At 62.5% G+C, this 19,622-nt stretch overlaps 1 protein-coding gene across 2 annotated transcripts in view; it reads right to left on the reverse strand.

Moving 5' to 3' along the window:
- Window positions 1-6,100: 6,100 nt before the first annotated feature.
- PPP2R2C (protein phosphatase 2 regulatory subunit Bgamma) overlaps window positions 6,101-19,622 on the reverse strand; it is an 84,455-nt gene continuing 70,933 nt past the window's right edge. For both annotated transcript variants that reach the window (XM_080644682.1, XM_080644683.1), the window contains exons 7-9: window positions 12,825-12,994; window positions 10,261-10,352; window positions 6,101-6,647 (exon numbers count right to left, since the gene is read on the reverse strand). In XM_080644682.1, the coding sequence (XP_080500808.1) occupies window positions 6,356-6,647; window positions 10,261-10,352; window positions 12,825-12,994 (554 nt within the window). In that variant the 3' untranslated portion in view covers window positions 6,101-6,355. The remainder of the gene's footprint in view (window positions 6,648-10,260; window positions 10,353-12,824; window positions 12,995-19,622) is intronic.

Here is a 19,622-nt window from a genome sequence, read left to right on the forward strand (position 1 = left end):
CGGCTGCAGGTCAGACAAGCCTTGGCTCCGCGGGACGGCCTCCGGGAGCCAGAAAACGCCAACGTGAGTGCCCTGATTCCCTCTCCTCTCTTCCTCGCTCGGCCACGGTGCCATTTACCCCAATGACAGACCAGCCCAGTGTCCTGGGGGCCTTGCGCCATCAAACGGCACCTGGCCCTTTCCCTTCGGGGCAAGTAGAAATAAACGGCCCTAACTGGTGTTGCTCAGTGGTTAGAGCGTCGGCCTGCGACTGAAGGGTCCCGGGTTCAATCCCGGTCAAGGGCATGTACCTTGGTTGCGGGCACATCCCCAGTAGGGGGTGTGCAGGAGGCAGCTGATCGATGTTTCTCTCCCATTGATGTTTCTGACTCTCTATCCCTCTCCCTTCCTCTCTGTAAAAAATCAATAAAATATATTTAAAAAAAAAAGTAAAAATACACGTTCTCTCCACATCTGTCTCCTCTCTCAGAGCCCGTGTCACCGGCCAACGCGCCCTAACAGCCCGTCCAAGGTGAGGCTGCCCTCCTCGGCTCGCTCATGGCTGCCGCCGTCACCTGCCTCTCCGGTGGGCTTTGCACAGGCGTTACGGGAACGGTTCGCGTCTCCAAACTTCCATGTCCATTTTGCATGTTTGACATCGGGGGCACCATTTTATTTTATTTTATTTTTTAAATATATTTTATTGATTTTTTACAGAGAGGAAGGGAGAGGGATAGAGAGTTAGAAACATCGATGGGAGAGAAACATCGATCAGCTGCCTCCTGCACACTCCCCACTGGGGATGTGCCCGCAACCAAGGTCCATGCCCTTGACCGGAATCGAACCTGGGACCCTTCAGTCCGCAGGCCGACGCTCCATCCACTGAGCCAAACCGGTCAGGGCCGGGGGCACCATTTTAAAACTGGGTTCCTCCCCATCTCCATTTGTACTTTTGTCGCTGCCTTTTGCCCACGTGTCAGCCGCTCCCTGAAAGGCACGGATCACATCACCTGACTGTGTGGGCCCCAGGCTAATGGGTCTGGGTGGAGATAATGGGTCTTTGTTTTTCCGAAAGGACGGAGCTGTTTGAGGGGAACCGCTCAGAACCGCTCAGAACTCGGGCGATTATTCTGAGCTCGTGGAGCTGCTCGGTTGCTAGGAAACCACCCCAGAAGCTGGAGCCTTTGTTTAAGTTTTCACCAGGTGGTTGAACCTCTGCAGGCCCTGCCCCAGCGTGAGGGGGTGGGATGGGGGCTCTAGGTCAGCAGTCTGGGGGCAGGGATGGGGGGCAGCCTTAGTTCTGGGCAGAGGACCCCCAGGAGCCGTGGCCGGGCATCCATCAGAACCACCGGCAAGGACCTGGGGTGGTGCAGGCCGCCGGGCTCCGACCCCGGCTGGCCCCAGGACTCAAGTTTACAGCCCTGCCAAGTCCCCTCCTTGTGCCTCCGTTTCCTTATCTGTAAAGTGCAGGAAGTCACAGCATCCTCTTTTGGGGTGCTGTGTGATGGAATGGGGTGACGTATGTACACAGACCCCTCAGCCCGGGGCATGGCTCGCGGGTGCCCACGGAAAGGTGGTGTAGAGGGAAGCAATGCTGGCGGCCAGCCAGGCCGATCGCCGAGAGGGCCACATGTCGGGCCAAGGCTCACAGACGGGGCCCAGTGGGTGTCAGAGCCTCGGAGCTGCCAGGGCTGAGGACAGACAGGGTGACAGGGACGTTTTCATCTGAGCAGACAGTGCCTGTGGGTCCGAGAGGTCCGGAGACGGGGGCACAGCCTGAGCAAGACGTCCCGTTGTTACTGGAAAGAGACTGGCCCGAGCGGGCTGCCTCGGCGGCCTGGCCTGCGTGGGCTCTTGACTTCGAGCAGGAAAGAGCTCAGAGCAGGTCCAGGTGGCGAGGAGGGGGTGCTTATGGGAGCTGGGACAGCGAAACCAGGGGGGCCGAGGACAGAAGCAGCAGCAGGGGGGAGGGAGGTGGCAGCTTTGGCCGCCTAGAAACCTTAGAGGAAGGAAGGGAGCCCAGGCCGGCTGCTGTCAGCTCACGGGGAGTCAGGGAAAAGGGGGCTTGGGGGACAGGCTCAGGGGGTTAGCCCAGGACGATGTCCAGCTGCCCAGTGCTCCCCTGGTTTCGAGTCTGGTGGGGTCCCTTAGAGCTTAGGAGCTGCACCCAGAGGACAGGGGGAGGAAGGCATGGCCAGCTCAGGGAAGGGCAGGCGCTGGGCCGGTGCTTGGAGGCTCTTAAAGGCCGTGGGTTCGGTGGGGGGGGTCTTGGGGAGGGTCTCAGTAGAAGGCCCATCAGCTTTCCAGGTGAGCCTCTCAGGGTGTGGCCGCCCCCGATGGGCCGGCGCCAGGGCGGGTCATTGGTCATCGCAGCTGGTCCTGGCCTCGCCCACCTGGTTCTGCTGCTTTCCTGGGCCTGGAGCTGAGATCCAACCCAGCCTCGATGTCATCTCCAGGGAGCAAAGGTCGGGGGTCTGGACCACAGGACCAGCGAGATGCCAGGGGAGGAAGGCCACCCGTCTTGCCCGTTGCTAGGCCCCGGGGCTTTCCGCCTGGGGACGCCTGCGTCTGGCTGTGAGTTGCTGGGCCCGTGTGTCCAGCTGCGTCCGCTTCCCCATTCCCCGAGCCAAGGAATGTCCCAGCTCCTTACCCTCCGGCCTCACAAGGAGAGAGCCAAGCACCCCACGACGTTTTGGAAATAGAAGCTAAGTTCCAAGTCCTGAGACTCTTACTCCACACGTCTAGAGAGCCATGCCCTCACCATGCCGGCCTCTCAGACACTGCCTGCAGCCCACCCAGCCCAGAGGCCCCGCTCCCCACGCACCCTGGCCTTCTAGGAGCCCCCCCCCCCGCCCACCCCGCTGCGCCACGATGTGAGTGCCAGCCCCTGAGGATTGCCCGGCGCTCCCAGCAGGATCACCCCTGCCACCCTCCCTGAGGGCAGCGTGGAGTCCATGGATCTGCCTCCACTGCCCGCTCACATGTGCGACAGACAGGCACGCGCTGGGACCCGCCTGGAACCCGCCTGGGGGCCCTCAGCTGTGAGAGCTGCAGGACTCGGCTGGCGGGGGGCCGGGAGAGTGAACCAAGGTGCCCGAGGGAACTCATTTTCCAGGGCCCGTGGGACAAATGAGCAGCTTAGCCCCGCACACCTTCTCTCTCACGGGCCTGGGTCGGGCGTCTGGCAGGTCCCCCGGAAATGGGGGTGTGGGCAGGGCTGGTTCCTGCTGGACACCCTGGGCGGGGGGTGGGGGGGGGGGAGGGGGCTGGAGTCCACGTCCTGCCTTTTCTAACCCCCGGGTGAGCCCATGTTCCCTGGGCCGGGCCCCTTCCTCCAGGCGGAGGCCTCATGCCCCACCTCGCTGGCCCCTCCCCACGGGGCAGCCCCAGCTCATCCTTAACCTCTCAGAACCGCGACTTCCTCGTCTGCACCCTCTTCTCACGGTGGATGTGAAAAACCAAAGGATCCTGGGAGAGTGTGAGGACGGGAAATCATGGTGGGTGATGCTCACCAGCTCCAAAACCAGCTCCCCACTGCTGAGGCGCACGTGCGAGCACAGTGCTCTGCAGGCCTCGCCACGCAGCCCCGTCCCCCCCGAAACGACGCGGCCAAGAGGAGGACCCGCTCCCTTTCCTCGGGGATGGACTCAGCGTGGCGAGATCCAGGCTGCACTGGGAGCTGGAGGGAGCAGAGCTGGAAGCCCGGGCTCCCTGCACCCAGGGGTGTTGCCTTGGGACTGCACCCACGCCCTGCGGTGGGCCTGTTAGAACAAACACCGGCCCGGCCAGCGCGGCTCAGGGGGTGAGCATCGACCTATGAACCAGGAGGTCACGGTTCAGTTCCCCGTCAGGGCACATGCCCGGGGTTGCAGGCTCGATCCCCAGTGTGGGGAGTACAGGAGGCAGCCGATCCATGATTCTCTCTCATCACTGATGTTTCTATCTCTCTCTCCTGCTCCCTCTCTGAAATCAATAAAAATATATTATAAATAAAAATAAATAAAAAACAAACACCATTCTGAGCCTCATTTTTGATGTAACATTTGTTATTTTATTGGAAAAGGCTGGTATTCACATATTTATAATTTTATTCAACAGCTGGATAATTTGTGAGACACCAAACAATGCACCCATGAGTTACAGGGTCCAACATGGTCCGTCTGTCCACGCCCCCCCCGCACGGCCCCAGGCCGCCCGGCCCGCCTCGGAGAACTGAGCAGACAGCCAGACACGGCCTTGCAAGGACCGCGCGGGCCCGCACAGGCGCGACGAGCAGAAACACCGACCGACCGCCAGGAAGCACGCCCGTGACTGTGCTCTGCCCTCCGCCCTCCGCCCTCCGCCCTCCGCCCTCCGCCCCTCTTCTCAACACTCAGTCTTCTCTGGACATGATTTCCCAGGGATCCAAAGACGGACTTTCCTTCTGGGAAGATGGTTGTGTTTCTCCCCCTTTTTGGTTTGGTATCCGCCGAAGTTTAAAACAGACCTCCCTCTCGGCCCTGCGTGAGATCTGACCTCGGCAGACGGAGCGTGTGCCATCTGGGATCGGACAGCACCCCCGCCGGCTGCCAGGGCTTCCTCTCCGGGCGCAACCTCCGAGGGAAACGGTCGCCCGGAACATCCCAGGGACGGGTCAGGCCCTCCGAGCTGGATCTCGGCTCCCATAGGATTTCTAGACAATCGACCCCATTCTGAAGCTCTCCCCCAGCAGGGTGGAGGAATCCGGTCCCGTGATTGTTCCTGGTAACTGGAGGAGTATGTACATGTCAGAGTGTCCAGGCGGCCGGGCTGGCCGTGATACACACACATTCTTCATCCGCCTGGATGAGAAAAAGGAATGCACGGACCCCTCGCCTTGTGGGAACGGCCGGAGGGGAGTGCATGCGTCTTGTGCTTGGACACACACAGGTAGGTACACCGTCACCCGCGGGGAAGAATCTCGGGTGGGTCTATGTCCGCATCAGGTTACAGCTTGTTAAAAAATAAATAAATAAAGGTTGGGATTGGTGGGGCCTGTGCAGGCTGCTTTCTGAACCAAAGAGCGCGGCCCGTCCCCCTGTGCTTTCCGGCAAAGACGAGGGTGGGCGGCGGGCGGGGCGGGCGGAGCTGGTTTTGACCGCCGTGGCCCCAGGAAACTGTCCCAAGACAGTGGGGTCCCTAAAGAAAAGGTGCTTAAAATGGTCCTAACATGCAATTTTCTCCGGGAGGCGGGTCAGCGTGTCTGCAGAGGAGAGAGGGTGCTGCGTGGGGGGGAGTCGGTGGAAGAGGGCGAGCTCCTGAAGCCAGCAAACAGCGGGGAGCCCCCCAGGGCTTCTCCGCTCTCCACCCTGCACCTCGTTCTCCGGGGACCCGTCGTCCCACCTGCTCTGTCCCGCTCACAGGCGAGGAGAAGCTTCCGGGCCGGGCTGTGGCTTCTGTGTGGCCGCCAGCGTGGGTAGGTCGGTGCCCGCGGGAGACCTGGACAGGACCTGCCGCCGCCACCCGGCGGGTGCACGCCTTGGGCAAACCGTAGGTCCTTCTGGGGCCTGTTTCCCCATGGGAGCAATGGGGAGGAGAAACTGTTCGCCTTCCCGTCCCTGGCACCTGGCACAGAGCCTGGCACGCAGTGAGCAGGTGTGCGTGGAGGGTCACGATGAAGATTCCAGAAGGTCCTGGGTGGAGCAGGGAGGTCCCCACGAGGTGCCCGGGGACTGCGTGGAGCACTGGGGGCACGGGGATGACATGGGTGTCCTGAGGCCTCGGGCCCGCGGGTGCGTGGCCGGCGCCGCAGCGAGGTCGGCGAGTCAGGTGAGAGTAGCAGGCACCCTCACGGGAAGAGGTCACCCCCCCACTCAGAGCCCTGATGGACCGGGACACGGAAAGACCTGGAAAAAAACCTAAACGACGAGCCCACGCGTCCGCAGCGTCTCGGCGTGAACTCACAGTCCCACACGCACAGGGGGCCCGCCGCTCCCGGGCCCTGGAAACCACTCCTTTTCGGATCTGAGGGCCCCGGCTGGCTCGTCGGAGCTTCGTTATCTGTCCCGAACCCGACCTGGGACCACAAGGGGTGCGTGAGGAACCGCTGGGGGGAAAAATTAACCGGAGACGTGAAAACCCTAATAACGTGGGAAAGACAGCGCGGGATCAAGTGCGAGGATGAGGAACCCTGAACGGCAAGGCCAACGATGCGTCTGTGTTGTGGTCTGTGGCTGTGAATCCTGGTTTCCTCCTCTGAAAGGCGGCCGGGCCTAGGGAAGCCGGGGAGAGGCTGGGCCGCGGGGACACCCCCCCCCCCCCCCCCCCCCCAGCGCAGCCCACAATGCACTGCCTGTGCTGGAGCGGCTGCAGGCCGCCTGCGGGGACGCCGCCAAGGCCGGCGGGCGGGGCCGCGCACCTAGTGCATCTCGGAGTTCACCTTGTCCTGGAAGATGTACAGGTTGTTGGTGGCCGCGATGGCGATGATGTTCTCGGCCGGGTGCCACGCCGTGTGCAGGATCTTCCGGGTGAAGTCCAGGCTGTCCACGCTGATGTCGTCCCGCCGCCGCTTGCCGCCCACACACACGCGCCGGGGCTTGAGCACGGCCCGGGGCTTGCTGCTCTCCCGCGAGGCCTCCAGGGTCACGTCCCGCTTGGTGTTACGGTCGAACATGCGGAAGAAGTTGTTGTAGGCCCCGGTCATGATGACGCTGCGGAGAAGGGAGGTGTCAGGCGGGGGTGGGGGGGGAGTGGGGGGGGGGCGGGCGCGGGAGAGGACACCGCCCCCTCCCGAGTCATCGGCCCCGGGCTGCAGAGCCAGCGCCCAGAGAGGCAGCCCAGGGTGGAGGCGGGCCAGCCTGCCTCGGGGACACCCCTCGTCCTCTCTGACGTCTCAGCTGCCATCACCGCCCACACGTCAAGGCCGGAGCGGAGGCCCCGTCAGTGCTCTGCCCCCAGAAGTCTCCCGAATGTGCCCCTCCGGTGCAGGAGCGAGAGCCCCAGGCACTCAGGAGACGAGCCCCGAGGGCGGGGGTTACACGCAGAGATGCTGGGCTGTAAGCAGGGTGACCAAGGGCAGCCCCCCAGCCAGCTAGACCCTCTTGCTGCCCCAGGACCCCAGGACCCTCTGTCCTCCGAGCATCTCAGTGAATAAGTGAACGCTCTTCGCACACGGCTGCTACGCCCATGTTCACAGACCTGCCCATCCTGCTAAGGAGAACGGTCTGTCTGTCCGTCCCACTGTCCTCACTGTGAAGACAAGGGGACGCCTCTCTCCTCTCCTCTCCCCAGTGAGCCGGCCGCGTGGCGCTCTGATCCGGCACAGATCCGTGCTGCTTGGGGCCTGCCCGTCTGGGCCAGGAATCCCTTTGGTTGCCGCCCACGAGTGGCTCTGATCTCCGCTGCCCAGCCCGAGAGCCCACCACCCGCAGGGTGTGTTTGGGGTACCCTCCCTGTGACACCCAAACTGCTTCCTCTGACCTCGTGCTCAGAGGTCGCTGGGTGGCGTTTGGGGGCAAACCCTCCACAAACCGGCTCTCCGGTGGGTGCTCTGGGGTCCCTGGGCAGCCTCCCTCTGAGCCAAGAGGGGCCAGCCGTACAGGCAAGGGCCTCTCTGGTGCATCTGGGGAGCCGTGGAGGTGGCCCAGGTGCGGGGGGGGGGGGGGCGAGGGGGGGGAAGGGGTGAGTCGGTCCCGCCTTTTTCAGAACCTGTCATCTCGGAGACAGAGCAGTGGGTGGAGAATCTAGTGTACTTTCTGGCTCAGCTCCTTTCTGTTCTAAAATCTTAATTTTAGAACCACTGAAACCTTAATTCGTGTGCACAGACGGTTTGCTGTTGAGGCAGTGAAATGCCGTGTGTGGGGGCCCAAGGTGGCTGGGGGCTCTGGGTGCACCAAACCCACCCGGCTGCGCGGGAGTGGGCAGCACCGCCTCCACCGGGCCGAGGACTCCCCCTTCTCCCAAGAAGTCCGCTCACCCTGGGGGGCCGGGCTGCGCTCATGTCCCTCAGCCAGGGCCCGGGAGACCTCCTTGCCATGTGACCCCCCGCATGGTCGCAGGGAGCCGGCCGGCTGAGCCTGAAACGCCCCGGATCCAGAGAGGCCGGGTGACGGTCACTGTGAGAAGCGTGAGGGCCAGCGGTGCCCCTGGGCGTCCAGGCGCCTGGCCGTTGTAGCCACCTGGAGCCACGCAGGGTGTGACCCTCGGCCAGGTCATCCCGGGAGCGCCCTGGACCTGACGGGAGGGGGGGGGTCTGCACGGAGACCAGGCTGGAAGGAGGGCGTGGCCACCACACCCAGACCCGGAGGAAAGGCACGGGCATTAGGCCGGCTGAGAGCCTGCCAGGACCCGGGTCACTGTCCTGGTGGCTTCTGAGGCCCAGTCTCTGTAGGGCCACCCTGGGGGACAGGGCCAGGGCCAGGTGAAGGCGGCTGGGGGAGCAAGAGAGGCCACACTGCCCCAGTGCCAGCGGCCAAGGCGGGGAGTGGGGGGAGCGGGTGCAGGGTGACCCCGCCGTGACGCGTGGACACTCGGGCGGCTGCGGCCCACCCTCTACGCTGATCCCCGTGCAGCCACGTGGCCCCGAGGAGACGGGAACAGCTCCCCGCCGGAGGAGACGAGGCAGCCCCCTTTGTCCTTCAGGGAAGGGCCACTGGCCCAGCGGAGCTCGCACCAGCACCCGTTCTTCTCCCGACAATTGGGGGGAGGAGAGTCAGCTCACTCAAGCCATTTGCAACCCACAGCTGCTAATCCTGGTTCCACTAAGGGGCGGGGAGGATGAGCCGCCTCCCACCGGGGCTGGGCCGCCCAAGTGTGAAGTGCAGGGCAGGAAGTGGTGGGCCCCAGTCAGCTGGGAGGAGCTTGGGGCTCCTGTCCCAGGGAGCCAGGCATCGCCTGGCCACGCGCGCCCCCTGGTGGCCATGTGAGGAAGGGCAGCCTTCACAAGCTGTGGAAACCCCAACGCACAAATGCACACACACATATGCACACGCCCACACATACGCACACGCGCGCGCACGCATGCACAGGAATACGCACCTGCAAGCATATGCACACACGCACACACAACTGGATTTACCTTTTGCCAGCATTAAGAACTGAAGCCCCAACCCACGACCCACTGGCATGTTCGTAAGGGAACCCCAAGGTGTCAGGGCTACAGCTCAGAGGCACCTGAGGAGCCTGCCCACACTGGGGTGTCTGGGGCCAGGCTGTGCAGGGCTGGAGGGAGTGCCAGGTGTCCCCGCAGCCAGCCTCAGGCTGGCGCCCCCATCCCGGTCCCCCCCCGCCCCGGCCGTGACCACCAGCTGGTCCCTCTGACCGAGAGCACTGTCCTACTCGGAGACCTGCCTCCGCGGGCCGGGTGGCCCCAGGGTGGCAGCAGCGGCTGAAGGAGTGCCCTCTCCTGAACATATGGCTCTACCCCACCTGGGCCCCTCCTTCCAGGTGGCCCGCCCCGGTCCTACCTGCCTTCCCAATCGGCCCCGCCTGCCTGCGGCCAAAGCCACCCAGGTCGGTGGAGCTCTTACACAAAACCACGCCCAGAACTGGGGAAGCCCAGCCTGCTCCTGGCCACCCAGGCGAGACCGACAGGCTCCGGGGATGGACACACGGCCCCGGAGGCACGTGGGCGAGGGCGGCCGGCGCTCACTGCACCCCTTCACGCCCCCCACTCCGGGCTGGATGGCAGGGGCGGGGGTGACACCGAACTGGCTCCGGTTGCGACCCTGTGGTGGGTGACATTCCCCCACACTGGCCGGTGTGGGCTGTATCCCCGCACCGTCGGGCCCCTGGGCTGGGCCGTCCCCGTCCACGCCGCCCTGGCTGAGCCAGGCGATGGGGAAGCAGGAACCCACCCCAGGCTCAGGGCCGCGCCCCGGTGGGTGGGGCCAGGAGAGGCGCTGGGCCTGGGCCTCCTCCGCCCAGAAGGTGCAGGGGCTGGGCTCCAGAGCCGCAGGGGGCCTGGAGGGGGGGTGCCACTGGAAAGAGGCGGTGGCAGGAGGAGGGGTGGGCAGACTAGTGGCTAAAGCTCTCCGCCCCACGGATGCCCCAGCGCCGGGAACACCCGTCACCCCGACAACTGGCGGTGGGGCCAAAACTGACTCAATGCACTTCCTCTACCGCCAGGAGAACCGGGGCTCGGAGCGGGTGTCCCCGCGGGTGGAGCACGGGAGGGGACGGCTTGCTTCCTGCCCCGGAATGGAGAGCTGAGGCGCGCCTGCTGCGGGGAAGGCCGGCCTCCTCCCCACACCTTGGTTCAGCGAATCCCCGTGACAGCGACTCGTCCGCCAGGTCGAGGGCCCCGCTGGGCGAGGCCGGGGTTACCTGTCGCTCCCGTTCCAGGCGCATTCAAACTTGTCGAAAATGCAGTCGTTCTCGTACAGGGAACAGAGCTTGCTCCGGAGGTAATCGTGGACCTGGCGTGAGGAGGGGGCAGGTGAGTCGGGGGCCCTGGCAGTCCCGGCCCCTCCAGGGGAGGGTCTCCCTGAGCAGCGAGGGGCTGCCCTCCGGGTCTGTCACTCCTGAGTCAGCCCTGCTCACCGGGAAGAGCCCACGCCTGGCACCTGGCCGCCCCCTGAGCAGTGGCAGAGAGGCGGCAGGCACCGTGACGGAGGAGACCGGACCCTGGCTCTGCCTCCGGACCCTGGCTCTGCTCCTCCCTCGCTGTGTGATCCTGGACACACGGCTGCACCTCTCTGAGCCTTGCCCCCTTCATCCTTAAAGCGGTAACCGCCCATTCCTCACGGGCTGTTCTGGGACCAACTGGAGGACCCGCCTGGCGCAGGGTCGTGCCCGCTGAGGATAATAGTCACGTGAGCACGGTGGTGACCGTCACGGAGGAAAGGGAAAGGTGGCTCGCCCTGCCCCAAGCCCCGTCCTCCAGCTCCCTGCAGATGCCTCCTCCTGCTCTCCCCGCATCCGCCCACCCCCACCCGGTCCATCTCCCCAGGCGGCCAGGGGGATCCCTGTGAAACTGAGCTGGGCCATGTCAGACCTCTGCTCAACCCTGCCCCCCCCAACTCGCCACAAGGCCCCCTGGGCTCCCCCCGATCACCTCTCTGACCACAGGCTCTTCTCCGCTCCCCTTTGCTCACTGGGGCCACCCTACCCGTGCCCCTGCTCAGGGCCTCTGCACCTGCTGTTCCCTCCTCTGGGACACCCGTCCCACTCTGCTCAAGCCTTCCTCCCCCCGGGCTTCAGCGCCCCACAAGCACACGTGGCTGACAGACAGCCATGCTGTCACAGGGCCGCCACGGTCCTTTCCTGAATCCACCACGAAAGGAGCAGAAGCTGAGGGACGGGGCAATGGGCCAGAATCACGCCGACGTCCTCGTGAGCAGGTGGCTTCTAGAAGCATCCTGTCCGCTCCTCTCAACCTCGTGGCCCCCCCCCCCCCACCGCCCCCAGGCCTTGCCAAGGAGGGCAGACAGGGCAGGGAGGTGCAGGGCACGGATGTGCGCTCTGACTCTGTCGCTGCCCACCGGTGAGCAGAGCCCACATATCCTGACCTCTCAGAACCCCATCTTCCCCGCTGCCAAAGGGGGCTGATGGCACCCCCTCCCAGGGACAGTAAGGAATAGAGGTGACAGATGTTGAGAGTGTGGAGCCCCCTGTGCACCTTGGAACACGCGAGGCTTGGGCGGGGCAGCTTGGGGGGGGGGGGTGGGGGGGTGTTACCCCAGTCACACCTGCATAATCAAATCCTACCATCCTACGGGCCCAGCACGATGTCACCTCCTCCAAGAAGCCTCCCCGATCTCCCAGCTAAAGACATAACTGGGAACCACGTGGAAGCAGCTTTACCGCAGTCCATATTTCTTTCAGGCCCCTGTTCTATTTTAACATCCCCTGACTATTGTTCCTACTCCTTAATATACCCGGATGACTCCCAACAGAAAAATGATGGATAATAAAGTCTTTCCCAGAAGGTGCCCGTGGGATATCCCAGTGGTCAGCAACCTCCTTCGTCCACAGAGCCAACTATCCACAGGACAATGATTGACATTTCTTTGGAGAGCCACATTTTTTACACGTAAACTTCTTCTAACGCCACTTCTTCAACATAGACTCGCCCAGGCCGTGGTATTTTGTGGAAGAGCCACACTCAAGGGGCCAAAGAGCCGCATGTGGCTCGCGAGCCGCAGTTTGCCAACCACTGGGATATCCTACAGGCCTGACCAGGACTTCCCAGGACTTAGAAAGGTAACACGCTCCCATCCCCCATCGCCTGCCCGGAGAACGGTCCCTGCAGAGGACAACGCTTGCCATCTTAACACAGAGCTGCAGGCGCTGCCCCCCCCGCCCCGGAGGGAGGGACGCCATCGGCTGCACCTGAATCATTTGTGTCTTCAAACTGGGCCCAGCCTGATGCTCCTCTTATTTATATATATATATATATATTTTATTGATTTTTTACAGAGAGGAAGGGAGAGGGACAGAGAGTTAGAAACATCGATGAGAGAGAAACATCGATCAGCTGCCTCCTGCACACTCCCCACTGGGGATGTGCCCGCAACCAAGGTACATGCCCTTGACCGGAATCGAACCCGGGACCCTTCAGTCCGCAGGCCGACGCTCTATCCACTGAGCCACACCGGTGAGGGCCTGATGCTCCTCTTATGGCCCAGGGCCCGGGACTGCAGGCCAGTCACAACCCTGCCTCAGGGCAGGAGCCGGCGGGCGGGGGACACAGAGCTCCCTGCCAGGCAGGGCCGGACCGGCCTCCTCCCTTGGCTGAGCTAGGTCTGCTTGATTTCCTGAGCCTCAGTGTCTTCACCTACAAAATGGGCATATGAGAGCCGCCCCTCCCCTCCCCCACGTGGGAAAGCCCCTCCGAGGGAGTTCCCGGCACAGGGGAGGTGCTGGGGGGTCTCCACGCCACAGCCCACCTGGTAGGTCTCGATGGGCCTCGCCTCCATGTTCAGGTCCCAGACCTTGACCGTGAGATAGTCCCGGGTGAGCATGTACCGGCCGCTGTGGCTGAACTTCACGTCGGACACAGAGGAGATGATTTCTGAGAAGAAGGAGCGGTTACTGGGGTCCTCGGGTTCCTCAAAGACTGCAGAGACAAAAAGAGACGCTGTCACCGCTCCTGCCACAGCCGCAGAACCACACACGACTGTCTCCACCCTGTGCACGCGCTGTACGTCCTTAGTCCTCCATCAAACCTATGACTGAAGGCCCGCCAGGCATCCGCCCCGGACGCACCCCGCAAGGAGGGAAGAACCAGCCGTGTGTACTGAGCACCCATTCTGAGCCAGTCCGTGCCGAGCCCTTTCTCTGGGTTACTGCATCTCATCCCCCACAAAACAGTGTTTTTATTCCCACTTTATAGCCAAGGAACCTGAGGCACGGATGGCTGAACCCTGGCCCGAGGTCTCGGAGCTGGAAGGAAGGGTGGCATCGGATTCTGAGCCCAGAGGCACGGGATGGCTGCACCCTACCGCCACCTAGTGGCGATGCCGCCGCCAGCACAGTGAGGTGTCCGCACCTCGGACTTCTGACTGGTCGTCTCAGAGTCGAGCTTTGTGCCCTGGGAATGACCATGGCGCCGACGCCTTTACTTCTGCAGGCATAAACGTTCGTAATTTTCTTTGAAATTCCTGAGATGGAAATTTTTTAATCAAGTGACGGCAGAGTCGGCTGCACCCTCTTCCGTGTCACTCCCATCGCACTCACAACAACGGGGTGTCTCCTGGGCGTTCGTAAGAGGATCGGGGTCTCCCCTCACGGATGCACCCGCCAAGGGCATTTCACGGCGATTACTGCTGCCGAGAGTTTAAAGGCACCTCCCAGAGCCCTCTCATGGTCATGGGCTCGGTCCCCTTCTGTCTGCCCGCCCCCCCCCCCCCCCCCCATTATTTTACAGTTGGAGGCTCTGAATCCACAGAAATCGCCACCCTACTTGATTTTAATGGCTCCGCCTAATCAAGCTCTCTCGGCCCTGCTGGTTCCCTGCTCTGTGGGTGCCTCGTGGGGTCACTACGGTCACGCAGGGTCCTGGTGCAGGCTCCTGCGCCGAGCTGACGAGCTCCTTCCCCATCGGGCCCCACCGGCTTCCTGCTCCAGCCTCAGACACAAATCCAGCCTCCTGCAGCCGCATCCAAGCCTTCCAGCCGGGGCCCAGAGCCTGCAGCCGGGAGCAAGCGGGGCCGGGAGGGTGCCACCCCGAACGGCTCTCTCAGGGACACCTTGGTGCCATGACGCCTGGCCCTTGCCCTGCCACGTGCCAGGCAGCGGAGCGGAGCACAGCTCTGTGTGACCCCTGACCTCTCCGAGCGCCAGTCCACCCACCTGGCGAACAGCATGATGGGGCCCCTGGAGGCAACACCTGGGAATACCGCCTGCGAGGGGCTGGCGTAGCTGCTTGGTAAACGGTAACTATTTTTACAGTTCCTTTGTTCGCGGTTCCGCCCCCTGAAATTTCCTTTCCCGCCAACTCCTACACATCCTTCTGAACCTCCACCCCAACGCCCAGCTCCCTATGCTTCTTGTCCAGATGCTCCTAAGAAATCAAATTGGCAGCCCCGTGGCCCACGCAGCCCCAGGGTGTCCTCCTGTATGGTCCCCTCATGGGGCTGTGAGCTCCCCTGGGACAGGGGTCTGGCCTGTCACCCGTCATCTTGGCATCCACCCAGCGGGGAGCCGGGCCAGGCCACTCCTGCCACACACCCCTCTGGCTGAGAAACCCCAAGCTCTCCGGTCTGTGCATCCCTCTGGGTGCGACCCCCCTCCAGCCACACGCTGCTCTGAGCTCCCCACCCACCTCTCCCTGCTGTGCCCCGGCCACGCGGGGGGGCCTCAGGGTCCGGCCCCAGGGCCTTGGCGCTGGCCGTCCCCTGCTGGGAGACTGTCCTGGCTCTGCCCCCCAGACATCGGAGCCTCCCCGGCAGAGGGTGGCTGGACCTGGCGCGCCCCACCTAGCCCTGGTCGATGGGCCTGGCTCACCCACAATTCCCACGAGAGTTCTTAGTTCTCAAGGCTTCTGTGAAGACTGAGAAAGAGCACGGATCCACGGGCAGGAGACTATCAGAGCCTCTACGCTGGTCCTGCCTGGCTGTGTGACCCTGGGGATGTGTCTTAACCTCTCTGTGCCTCTATGGTAAACAACAACGGCCCCTCCGATGTCTGCATCCCAGTCCTCGGAGCCTCTCCTGGCAAAGCCTTTGCGGATGGGACTGAGGACCGCGAGCGGCAGGGACTGTCCCGGTCTCTTCGATGGGCCGCTGTGACCACCAGGTTCTCCTGAGACGGAAACAGGGAGGCCAGCGGCAGGAGGAGAGAAGGGGTGAGCGAAGCGGAGGTCAAAGTGCAGGTGCCTCTAGAAGGTTCTCCCCTGAAGCTTCCGGAAGGAACACAGCCCAACCAATACCTGGATTTCGGGCCTCTGAGCTCAGGTTGTAAAAGAATAAACTTGTGTGGGTTTTTAAATATATTTTTAATTGACGTCAGAGAGGGAGAAAGAGAGAGAGGCACATCAATGGTGAGAGAGAATATGATCGGCTGCCTCCTGCACAGCCCCCACTGGGGATCGAGCCCGCAACCCGGGCATGGGTCAGAATCATAGGTCAATCGATGCTCAACCACTGAGCCACACCGGCCCGGCGTATTTGTGTTGTCTTAAGCCAAATGCGTGGCCCTTTGTCACAGCCTCCCCGGCAAACGAATGCCCCATCCCCCGGTCTGTACCGTGAACAGCACCAGCCTCCATCTCAGGGCAGGCCTGAGGATGCGCTGGGGCGCAGCACAGCACCCGAAGTGCAGTCAACACCCACCACCCTCAGCTGTGGCTCTTTCACCGGCTCGGGGGGTTGGGGGACGGGGGGGCGGGGGCAGCGCACAGTAAGGGCCGCCGGGGGTGGCGACCGCCATCACCCCCTGGTCTAAGAACTCTCCGAGCTCGGGCGCACCCTCCTTTTGGCAGACTCCGCGCTGTTAAAAGCAGAAGTAACGGTCTGTTTTGAGGACTCCTGTACCGTCGTTTCCATGGTTACGCTGTCACAATGACCAGCAGACAAAAGACCTTGATTTTTACTGCTTCAGAGAAAGACGGGAAGCTTCGGGCGGGGCAGCAGTCATGGGGCACCCCAGCTCTGCCCCTGACGGAGGCCGGGGGGAGGGGGAGGGGCAGGGGCAGGGGGAGGGGCACTGCTCTGCCCTGAGCCTCGGTCTCCTCATCTGTGCACTGGCAGCTCGGGCGCCCTTCACTCAGAAGCCACTGTCTCACCTACTGGGGAAGTGAGGCCTCGAGCTGCATCTCGGCCATCACACTCATGGGTCCCCGAGTGTGAGCCACAGCTGGGTAAGGGGACGGACGTGGGACGGAAAGAAGGAGTTCTGATCTCCAAGTTGCTTTAAAAACCTGGATCAGCCCGGCTGGCGTGGCTCAGGGGTTGAGCATCCATCTCTGAACCAGGAAGTCCCAGTTCGATTCCCAGTCAGGGCACATGCCTGAGTTGCGGGCTCCATTCCCAGTAGGGGGCGTGCAGCCGATCAATGATTCTCTCTCATCACTGATGTTTCTCTCTCTCTCTCTCACTCTTCCTTCCTCTCTGAAATCAATAAAAATAGGCCCTAGCTGGTTTGGCTCAGTGGATAGAGCATCGGCCTGTGGACTGAAGGGTCCCAAGTTCGATTCCTGGTCAGGGCACATGCCTGGGTTGTGGGCTCAACCCCCAGTAGGGGGCATGCAGGAGGCAGCTGATCAATGATTCTCTCATCATTGATGTTTCTCTCTCTCCCTTCCTCTCTGAAATCAATAAAAATATTAAAACATATACACTGAGTGGCCAGATTATTAGGATCTCTCAACGCATAATAATCTGGCCACTCAATATATCTCAATATATATATATATGTATATATATATATTAGAGGCCCGGTGCATGAATTCGTGCATGGGTGGGGTTAGGCCAGCCTGGCCAGGGGGAGGAGACATAGGTGGTTGGCCGGCCAGCCTGCTGGTCAAACTCCTGGTCGAGGGGACAATTTGCATATTAGCCTTTTATTATATAGGATATACACTGAGTGGCCAATTACGCATTCAGAGATCATAATAATCTGGCCACTCAGTGTATATATGTTTAAAAATAAATAAATACAAATCTAGCTCAAACAACTATCATTTGTGTTCTGATTCAAAACAGCGCCGCCCCCTGCAAAGCGGCCACCGGCTGCTTAGTTTCTCAGGAGAACGAAGAGGTGACGGGCCTGGGTGGGGCCTACGCAGGACACAGGCCCCCCACCCACCACAGACACAGGAGCTGCGAGGGCGGGAGGAGGGTGGGTGCCTATGCTGCCTTCCAGGGAAGCTTCTGTGCAGGGTGTTGGGTTTGAGGAAAACAAATAAATCCACAGCCCTGGGCGGTGGCTCAGCGGTCACAGTGCCAGCCTGTGTGCTGAAGGGTCATGGGTTCGATTCCGGGTCAAGGGCACGTGTCTGGATTGCAGGTTCAATCCTGGCCCCGGTCCGGGCACATGCAGGAGGCAACCGATGAATGTGTCTCTCTCACGTCGATGTTTCTCTCCCTCTCTCCGTCCCTCCTTCCTTTCTACTTTCTAAAAAAAAAAAAATTTCAATGGAAAAAAAAATATCCTCTGGTGAGGATTAACCAAAAACAGGAAAATCCACAAAACTTTAAAATACAAAATTAACTCCAGCAGTCAACCTGCATAAAGCAACAATAAAAGGTTACACTCGAGGTTACTAAGGCTTCTCTGTGGCACACGGACAGGCCAGCCCCTCTTACGAGAGGAATAATCTCAATGAAACGGGCGAAGAGCCTGCATGAAGAGGCCAAGACCACATTCACTCTAAACGCTGTGCAAGCCTTTCTCAGCAAGAGCCGGCCCAGCGTCACGGGCACAGCAGAGCCCACGTGGCCGGAAGCCACAATGTCCCCCCCTCACACCCGGGCCCACCAAAGCCTCGGCCCCTGCGGTTAAGGTCCACGGCAGCCCGGGGCGGGGGGTGCGGGCGGGGACTGAGCTGTCAGAAATGAAGTTGTGGTCCCTGCACCGGAGTCTGGGCTGTTCCCACACAGCGTGACGTGCCCACCCCGGGCCTCTGACACTCGTGTGCAGGGCCTGGCGGGGCGCTTGCCTGGGGATGCGCCCGCGATGCCGCCCCTGGGTCTGCCCGTGGGTGCTGCTCTACACGGTGGGACCCCCTGGGAACCGGATGACGCAGTTGGGAAAGCCGGGGGGGCTGAGACTTGCTCCTCCCGCCCCCCAAAGAAGTCATTCAAACATCACGGGGGACACCAACGCTCTCTATCCCCCCAAACACCACCCTTCCCTGTTCCCCGCTCAACGCTGAAACCCAAGCTGAAGGCCAAGCACACAGACACGCGTGGAGAGGAGAGTGTCACCCGCCTCCCACAGACCACCCCCGCCCCTTCCCCTGCACCCCTCCCCCGGCACCCCTCCCCCTCGCCCCCCTCCCACCGCACTCAGGGCACTTCCCTGGAGCATTTTTTCCATCGTTTTCTCCGTTCCCCTTGCTTTGGCTGTGCTTTCTGTCCCCTGGGGAATTTTTTAAGAGTCCTTTCCCATGTCACTAAAAACCTAAACCAACATTTGAAACAACCAAGCAATCTTCCGTTAGGCACACAGCACGGTCACCCTCTAGAAACCAGGTACCGTCACGCCTCATCCTTCCCCCTCGGGGCTCACAGAGGGTCAGGGCGACCCGGGCGTCGACACAGCGGGGGGCGGGGGGCAGAGACAAGCGGGCCTGGAGGGGCCGTGTGGGGGCTGCCTGTGTCCCGACCACAGGACCTGGTGTGGATTATGTCTCACAGCAAAGCGGCAACACGGGGATCAGGCTGACGATCAGCTGGCCGGGGACAGGGGCGTTCCTGGGTTACGCAGTGGGCCCAGTGCATCCAAGGGCCCTTAAAAGTAGCTGCGGGGGACGGGGGAGGGGGCAGGGGGCCTGTCCGTGTGATGCAAGGAGAGGAGGGCCCACCAGCACGGCTGCTTCGAAGGCGGGAAGGGGCCCTGAGCCAAGAGGTGCAGGTGGCCCGGAAGCTGGGAAAGGGTGAGGGCGGACTCTCCGGGAGCTTCCCCAGAGGAGCCCGACCTGCCGACCCTCACTCACTGGCGGGGGAGACCCAGGCCAGGCCTCCACACTGCAGAACCGGGAAAGCATGGCCGGCCACGCGCACACGCCCGCCCCGGGCCTCCTCGCTGGCCCGGCTCCCCACCATCTCCAGCCAGACCTCGCCCCGACTCCGGGCACCTGGCTGCCTTCTCGACACCCCTCCCTGGAGCCCAGTGCCAGGGTCTCACGCTTTCTGTGTCCAAGGTGCGCCTGTCGGTCCGCGGCCCCCCCACCCGCAGCGCCTGTCCTTCACCCACAACCCAGGCCACACCGTGGGGTCACCTGGTCCCCATCCCACCTGGCAAAGCCTGCAGCTCCACCTGCAAAGAACACCCAGCACCTCTCTGCCGCCCCACCCAGGGCCCACCCCGAGTCCACCCTGAGCCCCACCCTGAGGCCCACCCTGAGGCCCACCCCGGGCCCACCCCGAGGCCCACCCTGAGCCCCACCCTGAGGTCCACCCTGAGCCCCACCCTGAGGTCCACCCTAGGCCCACCCTGAGCCCCACCCCGGGCCCACCCTGGGTCCACCCTGAGCCCCACCCCGAGGCCCACCCTGAGCCCCACCCTGAGGCCCACCCTGA

This window comes from Plecotus auritus (genome assembly GCF_963455305.1).
Source record: "Plecotus auritus genome assembly, chromosome: 1".
NCBI classification, from domain to species: Eukaryota; Metazoa; Chordata; class Mammalia; order Chiroptera; family Vespertilionidae; genus Plecotus; species Plecotus auritus.